Source organism: Leptidea sinapis, chromosome 40 (assembly GCF_905404315.1).
Source record: "Leptidea sinapis chromosome 40, ilLepSina1.1, whole genome shotgun sequence".
Lineage (NCBI taxonomy): Eukaryota > Metazoa > Arthropoda > Insecta > Lepidoptera > Pieridae > Leptidea > Leptidea sinapis.
Genome location: NC_066304.1, coordinates 7,772,111 through 7,784,253, shown reverse-complemented (window position 1 = coordinate 7,784,253; position 12,143 = coordinate 7,772,111). Strand labels below are relative to the sequence as shown.

At 33.0% G+C, this 12,143-nt stretch overlaps 2 protein-coding genes across 8 annotated transcripts in view; one reads left to right on the top strand and one right to left on the bottom strand.

The window, feature by feature from the left end:
• LOC126976326 (bromodomain-containing protein 7-like) overlaps positions 1-2,803 on the bottom strand; it is a 28,471-nt gene extending 25,668 nt beyond the window's left edge. For 2 of the 4 annotated variants that reach the window (XM_050824608.1, XM_050824609.1), the window contains exons 1-4: positions 2,658-2,803; positions 2,467-2,573; positions 2,213-2,329; positions 515-721 (exon numbers count right to left, since the gene is read on the bottom strand). In XM_050824608.1, the coding sequence (XP_050680565.1) occupies positions 515-721; positions 2,213-2,329; positions 2,467-2,573; positions 2,658-2,685 (459 nt within the window). In that variant the 5' untranslated portion in view covers positions 2,686-2,803. The remainder of the gene's footprint in view (positions 1-514; positions 722-2,212; positions 2,330-2,466; positions 2,574-2,657) is intronic. The other 2 variants (XM_050824611.1, XM_050824612.1) reach the window with 2 other exon arrangements.
• Positions 2,804-5,237: 2,434 nt separating this feature from the next.
• Positions 5,238-11,045, top strand: LOC126976328 (uncharacterized). 4 transcript variants are annotated; one of them, XM_050824618.1, is made up of 7 exons: positions 5,238-6,198; positions 6,515-6,708; positions 8,165-8,297; positions 8,456-8,578; positions 8,706-8,837; positions 8,928-8,991; positions 9,031-11,045. In XM_050824618.1, the coding sequence occupies exons 1-7, from the start codon at positions 5,650-5,652 to the stop codon at positions 9,084-9,086; spliced, it is 1,251 nt and encodes a 416-aa protein (XP_050680575.1). In that variant the 5' UTR covers positions 5,238-5,649; the 3' UTR covers positions 9,087-11,045. The 4 variants fall into 4 exon arrangements, with proteins under 4 accessions (XP_050680575.1, XP_050680574.1, XP_050680573.1 ...); XM_050824617.1 differs by having other exon boundaries at positions 5,238-6,174; positions 8,928-11,045; XM_050824616.1 differs by having other exon boundaries at positions 8,928-11,045.
• The last annotated feature ends 1,098 nt before the right edge of the window (positions 11,046-12,143 follow it).

Sequence of the window (12,143 nt, the reverse complement as noted above, 5' to 3'; positions counted from 1 at the left end):
CTTTGGGAGCACAGATGTGCGGTCTCTCTGTCACCTTCATATATCATGAGTACAGCACTCAATGAGTTGTTCAGGTAAATTCCACTCTGCAACCACACATTTTCCGAGATACATATTGCCTAGCACACCCACTTAGTCCAATAATTTACCAGCGGCAGTTTTCCCTAACCAATATGCCATTCAGACCTTTAAGCTTAGATCATACTCCCAGCTTAAAGGCTGGCAACACATCTCTTGACCTTTGGTGAACAAAAACAACTGCCCATAGACATCAGTCTATGGGCGGTTGTTTCACCACTTCCCATCCCGTGAGCCTCTTGCCACATATTTACAAAAAATACACTTTAATGTCTTATGTGCTAAAGAAATAACAGAGTACTAAATGGTAGTCTCATGCCGTTACCATATGGCAACAGCAGCAGACAGGAGGATAATTAATAAGTCTCATGCATAAAGATTTAGTTTCTTCAATACCTGTTATCTCTACAAAATATTGTTATTTAAAATTACATACAATAAAACAGTTGAGGGATTTGTAGCCATTCTCATCAATCTTCTGTTTGATAGTTGAGAAGTCCATTGGTCTCTTGATGATGTTTGAGTAGTTAGGAGCAAAGTTATCATTTACAGGCCAGGCGAAAAACTGGTGGTGATCTCTTTTTTCAAGGTTACGTAGGAGTTGCTCTAAGAGGCGAGAGAGTGGACGTCGTTTTTGACTTGCCTGTAACAACATTTTCAATTCAAGTATTTATATTTATTTTGAGGCAAATAACTGAATAAAATCAGTTGTATTTACTCTATTGTCTGAAAAATGGGTTATAATAGTACTAATTATAGCCAAGACCAAGCAGTCTTAACAATAAGCAATAATAAAAACTAGAGATCTACGATTAATTGTTGGAGTGACATCTAAGGTCGTACTTTGGTTATGTACCAGTTTTACCAGTTTAGATTATGGGTTCCAGAACAGTGCCTATTTCTGCCATGAAATAGTAATGTTTAAGCATGTGTTTCAGTCTGACGGGTGCCATAGCTAGTAAAATTACTGGGCAAATGAGACTTAATATCTTATATGTCAAAAGGTGACGAGCACAATTGTGATGCCTCTCAGAATTTTTTTGGGTTTTTCAAGAATCCGGAGTGGCACTGCATTATAATGGACGAGGCTTGTTCTTACTGTCATTAAAAAAACCAAGTCTGGCAACTCAGTTCTTCTACCATAATAAGCTGTGAGATTCATGTAATACCAAGTCAGTCAATATCCCTACTTAACTCATCAAGTCCCTACTTAAGGGTCCTTCTGTCTAAGTTTAATCAATACCAATTAATTATATGGTATTACAAAGTTATTTATGCAGTTGATCTATCTAGAAAACTGGGCCAAGATTGCAAAATATCATGGTTTTTCTTTGATTTATACACTAAACACTAATTGTAATGTATATTAGAAGCTTCTATGTGAGAAGTGCCTTAGTTTTGATGATCAGTCAGACAGTGAATGAGTCAGTGAGTGACAAAATTAAGAAACTTTGACTAGTTATAATTGTCACTACAGGATCAAATTGAATGAAATTCCAAATATACTGTGTTTATACAATGCCTGCTTGGTTACTGAAAATTCAGCCTTCAAGTTTTATCCACAACAAAGTTATAGGGAAAATTTATTGAAGTAGGCGTTACTTTGAGGTAATCCATAATTATACAAATGATTTAAGTTTTCTTTAGTGTTAATTCCGCCAATATTTGTTTTTAAACAATTTCGACACGTGTTTCGCCGCTACACGAGGCATCCTCAGGATGTGTTGTCTCGTCAAAATCTGGCACGAGACTGATACGACTGAACTGTAGAGGCGAAACATGTGTCGAAATTTTTTTAAAACAAATATTGGCGGAATTAACACTAAAGAAAACTTAAATCATTTGTATAAAGTTATAGTGGTCGAAAATGGCCTGAACAGCTTCAAGAAAAGGATGGCACTGCAGTGCCCCAGGATGCTATAATATCCAATTGTTATAATATAATGATATACTTATACCCCCAGCTTTATACTTGCCATTTGTACATCATGAATAATAAATTCAGGTAAGCTAGCTGAGGTAGTGAAACTGGCTGAGGGATGTTAGGCACTCTTAAGAAAATAGCCACTCTGGTTGCTTTTTGTGAGTGGTTGGAAATTTGAGTGACAAAATGACATCTTAAGCTAGTACACACCTTAAGAACACATGTCCGAGGTTCTCTGTGTGCTGAGGAATTTGGTTCTGGACTCAGCATGCGAATTTTCTTACCACCACTATCATCATCACTTTCATCATCATCTGACAACTTAATCTAAAAACAGTTAAAGCATCAATTTCAGTTAACTAGGACCAGCAATAAGAACAAAACAATTTTGTTCTTATCGGTGATCATACGTGAACTGGGAGATTATGAGAGAGAATTTTAGGTATTGCTAAGAGCTAAAATACCATGTCAATTTCCCGGCGTCTTCGTTTTCTTTTTTTAGGTTTCTCTTCCACTTCCTTATGATCATCCGTCGCTGAATTCTCGACATCACTTAAATAGAGCTCTTCCTCTAATAAAATCGAAATAAAGTTTTAAATTCAATAATCATATTAAACAATCGATGCCAAGATACTTCTTAAGAAAAAACACTTACTGCAACTTAGTTTTTCAACATCATCCATTTTAATTTTTTTAAATAATTAAAAGTAAACTCAAAGATTTATGCCAATGTTTGTTATTTTATTTAAATTATGTGTATCTAAATTCAGTTTTTATTTATGTGAAATGCGAGTTATTTAGAATTTATATTTTTTTTTTTTTATGGCCTGGTAACGAGACCTTTAAGCCTTGTCTTTTTTCCGTCACTTTCGCTTTGAGGCGCTTCACGACTGTTCACTAACTTTTAAGCGGCGGTGGGCGGGAAGAAAGATCATAATCATTGACTTCACTCAACTCACTTGCAAGCACTAATCTGTCAATTAAAAAGCTTTGACAATCGAAAATCAGGTGTTTCATGTCTGCGTTGCTACATCCACATTGCAATAATGCCAATTCTTGCTAGGTGTGACGATGCAGTATTATGGCCAAAACGCAATCTATTAATGGTGGTGATGTAATCACGACTGGCTTCAGGAAGTTTGTTGTACCAAGCAGTGGCGGATTAACGCATAGGCCCGTGAGGCCCGGGCCTAGGGAGGTACGATTTGGGGGGCGGCAAAATTTTCAGAACGTTAATACTTAAGTATTAGAGCCGAAGAATTATACCAAAAATTTATTTTTAAATTGGCTCTGTTTTTTTTTTAATTTATTTAAAAAAGATCCATGGACTATAACATAATTCTTTTTTTTATTGACTTTTCAATTTGAGGGTGCATTATTAATATTTTCATGGAATCAACTATAGTCTAATAAGTGTAAGACTAATCTCATCAAATATACAAAAGTGAAAAGTTATTTAGTAATTAGAAAAGAAGCTTATCAATTTGATTATTTCCTTTTAATAACCTTTTTCGATAAATTACATATAAAGCATTTAAAATTACTTATTAGTTTTTAATTTCCCGCTTTTTCTTTGAAAATCGAAGAATTTCAAAACAAAAATAGGGATATTATAGTTTTCATCTCGACTTTCAAAAATATTGTTCTCATCGGATCTTCACATTTTAGAGGTCCTAGGAAGCTTTTCTGGGTAGTGTCAGCATGACATCCCGCCGTTTGTATGTGTGTGTAAACAAATTTTTTATCGTACGTATCTCAAGAATGAATCAACCGATTGATACCCGCGACACGGCGTTCGAAAGACTTAGATCTGATTAGTTTTTGTTGAGTCAATCGATCGAACGGTTTCAAAGATATTCAAAAAATAAAAATTAAAAAACAAATATATTTTTCCGTTTTCTTGAAATAACTTTACAATTTCGCAACCAATCGATTTCAAACTTTACATATGTTTAAATGTTAAAAATTGCACCACAATTTAAAGTTCTTCGGTTAAGGCCCAAGTTTTTGAGCTCGAAGAGCTCAAAATTTACAATTATAATCCGAGCACAACGAGTTCGGAAAATAAAAATGTTGAGCTCCAAGAGCTTAAAAAACAGGAAAGTCGTCCTAGTGAGCTTGAAGAGCCCAATAACTTTGAGGGATATTTTCGAGCGCTTTATTTCAAAATAAAGTAATGCAACAAATTTCTAAAGAAGTGCAATCTGCTAAGTATTTTGGTGTGATTGTGGATTCTAGGCGTGACATTGCACATGTTGATCAGCTTACGATTATTATTGGATATGTACGTGATAACGGTAAAATTGTAGAGATTTTTTGAATTTTTACCAAATACGGCCAGTATAAGGCTAACGAGATTGAAGATGGTTTATTAAAATCTCTTGAGAACGGTGGTATAGACATAATGAACTGTCGTGGTCAATGTTATGATAACGCAAGCATTATGTCAACATTCAGGAGTGCAGTCAAGAATCAAAACGATTAACCATTATCAGAATATGTTCCTTGTTCTGTCCATTCCATCTGTAACCGAAGCAGCAGTCACCTTTTTTGAGGGACAAACAATACTCTGAATATGAAAAATTCACGCAGATGAGTCACGGGTGAATGAAACAATACCTTCATCTGCGGGCCTACCATGAACTCTTATTGCGATTCAATTGACAACCTAAAATGAAATGCTTTGCTATTTCGTACCACGACGTGATTAGAGCTATCTAATTTAGGTTGACGTCAAATCAACTGATTAAATCTCAATGATGTCAATTTAATGTCAAAAATGATATCAACTGAATCGCAAATTGATTTAGTTCGTTCATTCATTCGTACCATAAGGTAATATTTCAAGCTAAACTGGATAGCTTATGTGTCAAAGTGAGCGATTCGAAAAAAGTTCCTATTTCCTTAAAGAAAAGTGAATCGTGTTGTTAATAACTTTTAAAAATAGTGAAAACATACAGAAAAGGAAAATTTTATTGATGAAAGATGAGGTGAGAATACTTTATCAGACTTTTTTGTAAAACAAAATACTGAAAATAAATACCAAAAATGAAAGTACTAAAGACGAGGCAGTAAGGGCCGGCCTATAGCCTGTTCGCAAAAGAACGAATTAAAAAAAATGTACTCTGTGGTCCTGTCAAGTGTCAACTCAAACATCAATGGATGTGCGTTCTTATCTCGTTATTTTTACGAAAACACCTAAGCAAACATTTAATTTCTAATTCAAAGAACTATATTTATTTATATTAATATTATTTAACAAGTACAAAAAAAGTCTCAATGGTTCATAATTTGACGCTATAAAGCGCAATTTTAAGTGATCTTTCAATATAAAATAAAAATATTTTTATCCGCAAATATTAAAATCTCTTCATTCAATCTAAAAAATTTAACTAAAAAAATGAAAAATAAACAATAGGTTTAAAAAAAACTAAAAAACACGCTTTTTATAGAAAACCGAACTAAAAAATAGAAAATAAATTTAAATTAAGAATAGTGTTTAACATTTCAATAAATATAATAGTGTGAATAAAAAAAAAATATTTAAAAAAAAGCGTGGGCTGTATGGTGTCAATAGTTATAATTATTTTATTGACATATATGAGTAGAGTGATTTAAAAAAATATGTAACCTTGATAACAAGCCTAATGATAAATAAAGATATTTTTGAAAGTAAGAAGAAGGTTCTCAGTAACCAGTCCATTGCTCGTGGGAACATCATGGAAAGAAAAAACATACAAAAATATAATAAAACACAGAGAAAAAGGACATTAGAGAAAAGAAGACAACAGTCAATAAAACGAACATCAAAACTATCAAGCGAGGAATTAGAAGAGAGAAAGAAGAAAAGAACACTTTATATGAGAAATTACAGAGCAGAACAGTCAGAGGAAGCCAGAGCAGCTCGTTTGCAGCAAGTGCGTGATTCCATGGCTGCGATCCGAGCCTCAGAATCAGATCAAGCTAGAGAGGTCCGCTTGCAGCAAATGCGTAATTCCATTGCTGAGATCCGAGCCTCTGAATCAGACCAAGCTAGAGAGGTCCGCTGGCAGCAAATGAGTTCGAAGAAATATATGGCACCATCTAAAGCTTCTTCACATTTGAGTTTGAAGAAAAATATGGCACCATCTAAAGCTTATTGGAATAATTTGGATCCCCGCTCTATTCCAGAGGTGATTGCGGAGTTATTTAAATTGGTAATGTATCATTCTGTAAAGTGTAAACTGAATTAGACTATCTTACAAACAAGTGTTTATATAGTATGGTGAAGTATTATTAATATGCAAATAATATTTCTCTCTAGTATATATAAGTATAGTAATAAAAACGGAAGTTTGTGATAATGTAATGGAGGGAATTGAAGAATACAAAGTCACTGAGCAACCTGAAGATGCTGTTGTTAGAGTAGGAGAAAAGATAAATGTAATTTTATTTTACTTTAATATTTTGCTATGGTTATAAACATAATTGACAGTGTTGGATTAATAAACATTTTGTCAATTTTTTTCCCAGAAAAAAGAGTATCAGCAGTTGCCCAATAAAGAAGTAATAATAAATAAGGAAATAAAAGAAGAAGTTACTGAGCTCTCTGAAGACTACATTGCTAAAATAAAAGATGAGGTAGATGTCAAGGAAGAAGTGCTTCATAAAGAGTACTTTACACAATATACTAATAATTGTAATGCTGCAAACGATTTTGTAGACAGGTTAGTTATATTTGTTGTATTATTATTGCCATTTTCATTTTAAGGCGCTATGGAATGAGCTAGGGCATTGGAATTGAGAACGAGCGTAGTTTAGCTCGTTTGATTGTGTATTATTATTTTCTTGATTAATGGCATAGGAAAATATAAAAAAGGTTTTTTTTTAAAGTTAGAAATGAGCCACTCTGTACAATGGGGTCGAAACAGTGGCTAGGCCTTAAATACTCAGTGGCTTGGGGTAGTACACAGTGGATAATTTAATAGGATCATTAGGAATAAAACTATTTTATACAAAATCGATCAGTCTATTTGTTACATTAGTCAAATCTTAGATGCTTATGCATATACAATCACTAGGACTTATGAGATCAGGTAATCATTTACCAAAACTACTTAATAAATTAAAGGTAAAACAATTGACAACTTAGTTGACACTAACAAAAAAACATTCTTTAAACAAAGAAACAAAACAGATTCATTCTAGAACAAAATAAACTACCTAACAAAATAAGGTGAACACAAATTATTGACCTGAATGTGAAAACTTAACTGCATAATATAGGTATAGCTATGGCAAAACCCCTTAGGTAAGTGAGACAGTTTACTTACTACATAAAACTTTAATGCACATTCAACTGGGACAAGTCCGTTGGGATATAGTAGTAAGACTGTTGTCGTGTGCTGCTACCACCTAAAGTAGGTTTTGGCAATATGTAATTAATGTCATGTTCTTTGACACTTGATAGATCCGGAACCATGGTCATATTAAATTTATTGTGAGCTTTCTTCCTAAGAAAGCTGATGAAGTATTCCAGGTTCTCATTTCTTTTTTTCTAGGACTTTGCCAGTATAATATTTTTTTTGCCTTTTGGTTGCAAACTCGACCAGCACAAATTCACCCTCCATTGAAGGCCGAAGTAAAGGTTCTTTGAGATCATTTTCAGTTAAACCAACTGTTTCTTTTTCATCTGTTGTCATCTGATTCTTGATATTGAACATTCACTTCTGGGTTTTCTTCGTCTGAGTCACTTATTAGCAACTTCTTCACTATTTTCTTTTCCACCACCACTTACAGTTGTCTAATCAATGTAGGTGTGATCCTAACGTCAATGAATCAATTTGCACTTTATTACCTCTATGCAAAGTTCAAATTCAATCATATCTATCAAAAGAGTGTGCTTGTGTGAAAACCCATGTTTCTCACATGGTCAATTGTATGTTGCCTGTTCCCGTGTGGGAAAGCCATTTGATTTGTTTGTCTATGCGCCAGGTAATCATGTGTGTGTATATTTTTTTTTATATATATTTAAATAGAATAAATATAACAATGGTGCTGCTTGTAAGTTAATTTGTCTTCCTAAAGACAAAGATATCAATTTTGTATGTGTTGCGCTTCTTCTGAATATATGTTTTTGAATTCATTGAAATAGTGTTGTTTCATGTGTCTATTTTATTTTAGTTTAATAAAAAATGAAAAACTAAACAGTAAATGGATGAACAACACTGTAGGGTTGGACTCAACTCCAGACAGATTATGCTCAAAACAAATTGATTCTCACTCAAATCCAAATCAATTTGCTAACTGTCCAGTGGTAAGTTATTTTATTTTACTATTGAAATTGTATGAGTATTTTTTTTATTCTGAAAAAAATTAAGTAATTCAATTAGCTGTATTGTGTAAATTAACTTTGAATTGCAATATTATTAGTAAAGTTGGTTTATGCCACATAATCCTCAATTTTTTTCCCAGAATGAAGAAGATCGGCACACAGTTGTAAAAGGAATAATAACTGAAATTTTTAGTGATGAAGAGGAGGAAATAAATCATGAATGCCCACAAGATGTTATAGTAAAAAAAGAAGGGAAGATAAATGTAAGAATGCGATAAAATATTTTTGTAAAATCATTGTTGAATTTTATTGCTTCATAATGATAGTAAACTTAATGTTTTATTCATTGAATAATTTGTAATATAACACATATATTAAAATAATTCACAGGAAGGAGACTGTCATTTGTTAGAAAAAGTAATAAAAACGGAAGTTTGTGATAATGTAATGGAGGGAAATGAAGAATACAAAGTCACTGAGCAACCTGAAGATGCTATTGTTAGAGTAGGAGAAAAGATAAATGTAATTTTATTTTACTATAATATTTTGCTATGGTTATAAACATAATTGACAGTGTTGGATTAATAAACATTTTGTAAATTTTTTTCCCAGCAAAAAGAGTATCAGCAGTTGCCCAATAAAGAAGTAATAATAAAGAAGGAAATAAAAGAAGAAGTTACTGAGCTCTCTGAAGACTACATTGCTAAAATAAAAGATGAGGTAGATGTCAAGGAAGAAGTGCTTCATAAAGAGTACTTATATGGAATATAGGTATAGCTATGACAAAACCCTTGCGAAGTACTCATATTCGAGATGGAATTATTGTAGCTGCATCATAGTTTAATAAGCAATCATCCAATGATAAAATAAACTCAAGTCACTTAGGATACGGTGGAAACAAAGTACCTATCTATGTTGCAGAGCACTTATCGCCCTTTTACAAGTCACTTCATGCTAAAACTCGTGCAATAGCCAAAGAAAAGGGTATTTGTGTGGGTCAGAAATGGAAAAATATATACTCGCAAAGACGAACACTCTTCACCAATTCTCATGAAAAACAATGAATCACTTAACAAATTATGAAACTGCAAGTGACGTGATCTTCAAAATATTACAGATTAATAGCAAAAAAAAAATTCAATATTTACTACCAAATTTTTCGAGGTATGAAAACGAAATTAGAAAACATAAGGTTCGAGTCTCTTGCAAGTAAATACGATATTATTGTGGGAACAGAAACATGGCTTGATAATTCGATATACGACGGTGAACTTATTAATGAACAGTATTTTATACCCAGAAGAGATAGAGAATCCACCGACTCCCAAAAAAAGGTGGGAGGTGGTGTGATCGTGGCAGTTGCTAAATCTATTAATAGTACGCGTATCGAGAGTCCTACCGAGGACTTATGGCTTTCTATTAAGTGTACATCTAATGGTAATACTTAAGACATTCTTCTATGTGCTGTTTATGTCCCCACTCCAGTGTGTAGCGTTGTCCCGGAAATCATTTTGGAAAATATAAGTACGGTTGTGCAATCACACTCAAATGAAGTACTAGTAGTTGGGGATTTTAGTTAAGGATTCATAGATTGGAAATTAGATGACAATAAGTTATTACAACCTTTTAACTACAACAATAAATTAGGCTTTTCAATGGTAGATTTTATGTCTCAAAACAACTTTCATCAATATAATAATGTTCGGAATAGTAATAACCGCATTTTAGATCTCGTTCTTGGTCGAGAATGTATTGTTAAAGTCACGGAAGCAAGTGCCCCCTTATCAAAATTTGATACTCATCATCCAGCAATCATAATCAACGTAGAATTAAACACATGTAAATATACCATACATACCTTAAATGTAGAACCTTTGTTAATCACGACTTTTATAAAGCGGATTATGATGTAATAAATAAACTGAGCGAACTCGATTGGGAACAGACACTTCTAACCAGTGAAGGATGAATGAAGAATAAATGGTATTCTAACGTTGCAACACCGATTTCGTATATTCTATTTTTTATCTATAACTATGAAATTACATTTGTTACTGAAATGTACTTACTTTGACCACAGCTGAGTTCTTTTACTTCGGGGCCGGCAACTGTCAATTATGGCTTGATAATGTTATCATAACTCCTCGTTTACCCCAAGGTATTATACATGTATTTGACAAGTTTCATGCAAATTACAAATACAAGTTGTATACAATGTTTTCAAAATACAAATGCATAAAACTTGTCGTAGACAATATTTGTATGAAACTTGTCTGATGAAATTGTTTGTCACCTATTAGTTGTCTACATGTATACGAGTATAATCTCATGTTTTATACTTGATGTAGGTCTGTAGCCAAACTTGTTTAAGACATGTCAGTGCAGAAGATAATTAATTTGACAACACAATTGGCTACTGGTACCACGGAACAGAAAAAACTAGCGGAAGTGGCATGGGGGCGTTACCCTGTCGCCACTATTGTGTACAAATGTACAACTTGAGGGTCAAGTGAGACCAGTCGTTTAAGGTCAAGTGAAGCATAATTATCCCTTTAAAAAAATACAAATATGTCTTATTGTGCCATTTTTGACTGTAGAAATCATAGCCGCAATAAATATATGTCTAACAAAGGGATTTCCTATCATCGGTAATCATAATTTTCCGATTCACTTTCAATTAATATTTTTTATGAGTTGTGAAAAATATACAATTAAAAATGAACCATAATATTATGACGTATGATTCATTTACCTTTACGTTTAATCGATGTAACTTATGTTAGAGTAATTAATGTAAACAAATAAAAAAATCTTGCTACGCAACAAGTGCATGTACATATCGATATAATTTTATCGAAATAAATTTTAGTTTTATAAATTGTATTCAAGGTTTGCTCTTTTCCATGCATCATGCGATAAGGGTGTAAGTAAGCATTATTGTTGTGGTAATTGTGTACAAGAGAGACTACGATGAAGTCGAATTAATAGTTTTAATTGTCTCTTAGGCACAGCTAATAATTATTTAACAAATATGTGTAAGATTCCAGTTAAACTAAATAAGTGTTAATTATTAAATATCGACAATTTTTTTTTTTAAATCAACTTTAATATTTGGCATATATTGATATTACAACGATAAGGTTGAGTCGAGGTGGAGTAGAAGAAAACCTCATCACATTTCTTTTAAATTAAAATAAGGGACGAGACGAGGAGGACGTTCAGCTGATGGTAATTGATATGCCCTGTCCATTACAATGCAGTGCCGCTTATGATTGTTGAAAACCCCAAAAAATCTAAGCAGCACTACAACTGCGCTCGTCACCATAAGATGTCAAGTCTCATTTGCCCAGTAATTGTTCAGAACGAAACACAGTAATGTTTACACATTACTCCTTCACGGCAGAAATAGGCGCCGTTGTGGTACCCACAATCTAGCCGGCATCCGGTGCAATGGAGCCTAATTATAGAATTAACTAATTAGAAACATAGATCGAAAACTATGAATACTGGGAATGTTTGCCATCATTGTAGCTTATGTACATCATATTATAAAATATCATAAGACTAAAACTCTTTTTATTAATCATTCGTTACTGCTTGTTTTGGAAATTTTCTTTCCGCACGAAGCATGGATTATAAAATCACATGTTCTACTGGCCCCTTGGGTTTAAAAAACCTATGTTTTATGCGTGTTTAGCTTCCCATGTAAATATAATATTGATTAATGATTATGTAACTTTCCTAGACTTTTCGTGTATGCTGTCTTGATTTTATTTGAATTGAGCTAAATATTGTCCTTCCATTTAAATAAAACTATACCTAAGAAAA

Bases quoted from the DNA above. Each gene is read 5' to 3' on its own strand.
- LOC126976328 (XM_050824616.1), top strand. From the start codon at position 5,650: ATGATAAATAAAGATATTTTTGAAAGTAAGAAGAAGGTTCTCAGTAAC. The intron at 6,199-6,514 runs GTAATGTATCAT...TTTTTTTCCCAG, and splicing joins TTGCGGAGTTATTTAAATTG to AAAAAAGAGTATCAGCAGTT. The intron at 8,298-8,455 runs GTAAGTTATTTT...TTTTTTTCCCAG, and splicing joins AATTTGCTAACTGTCCAGTG to AATGAAGAAGATCGGCACAC.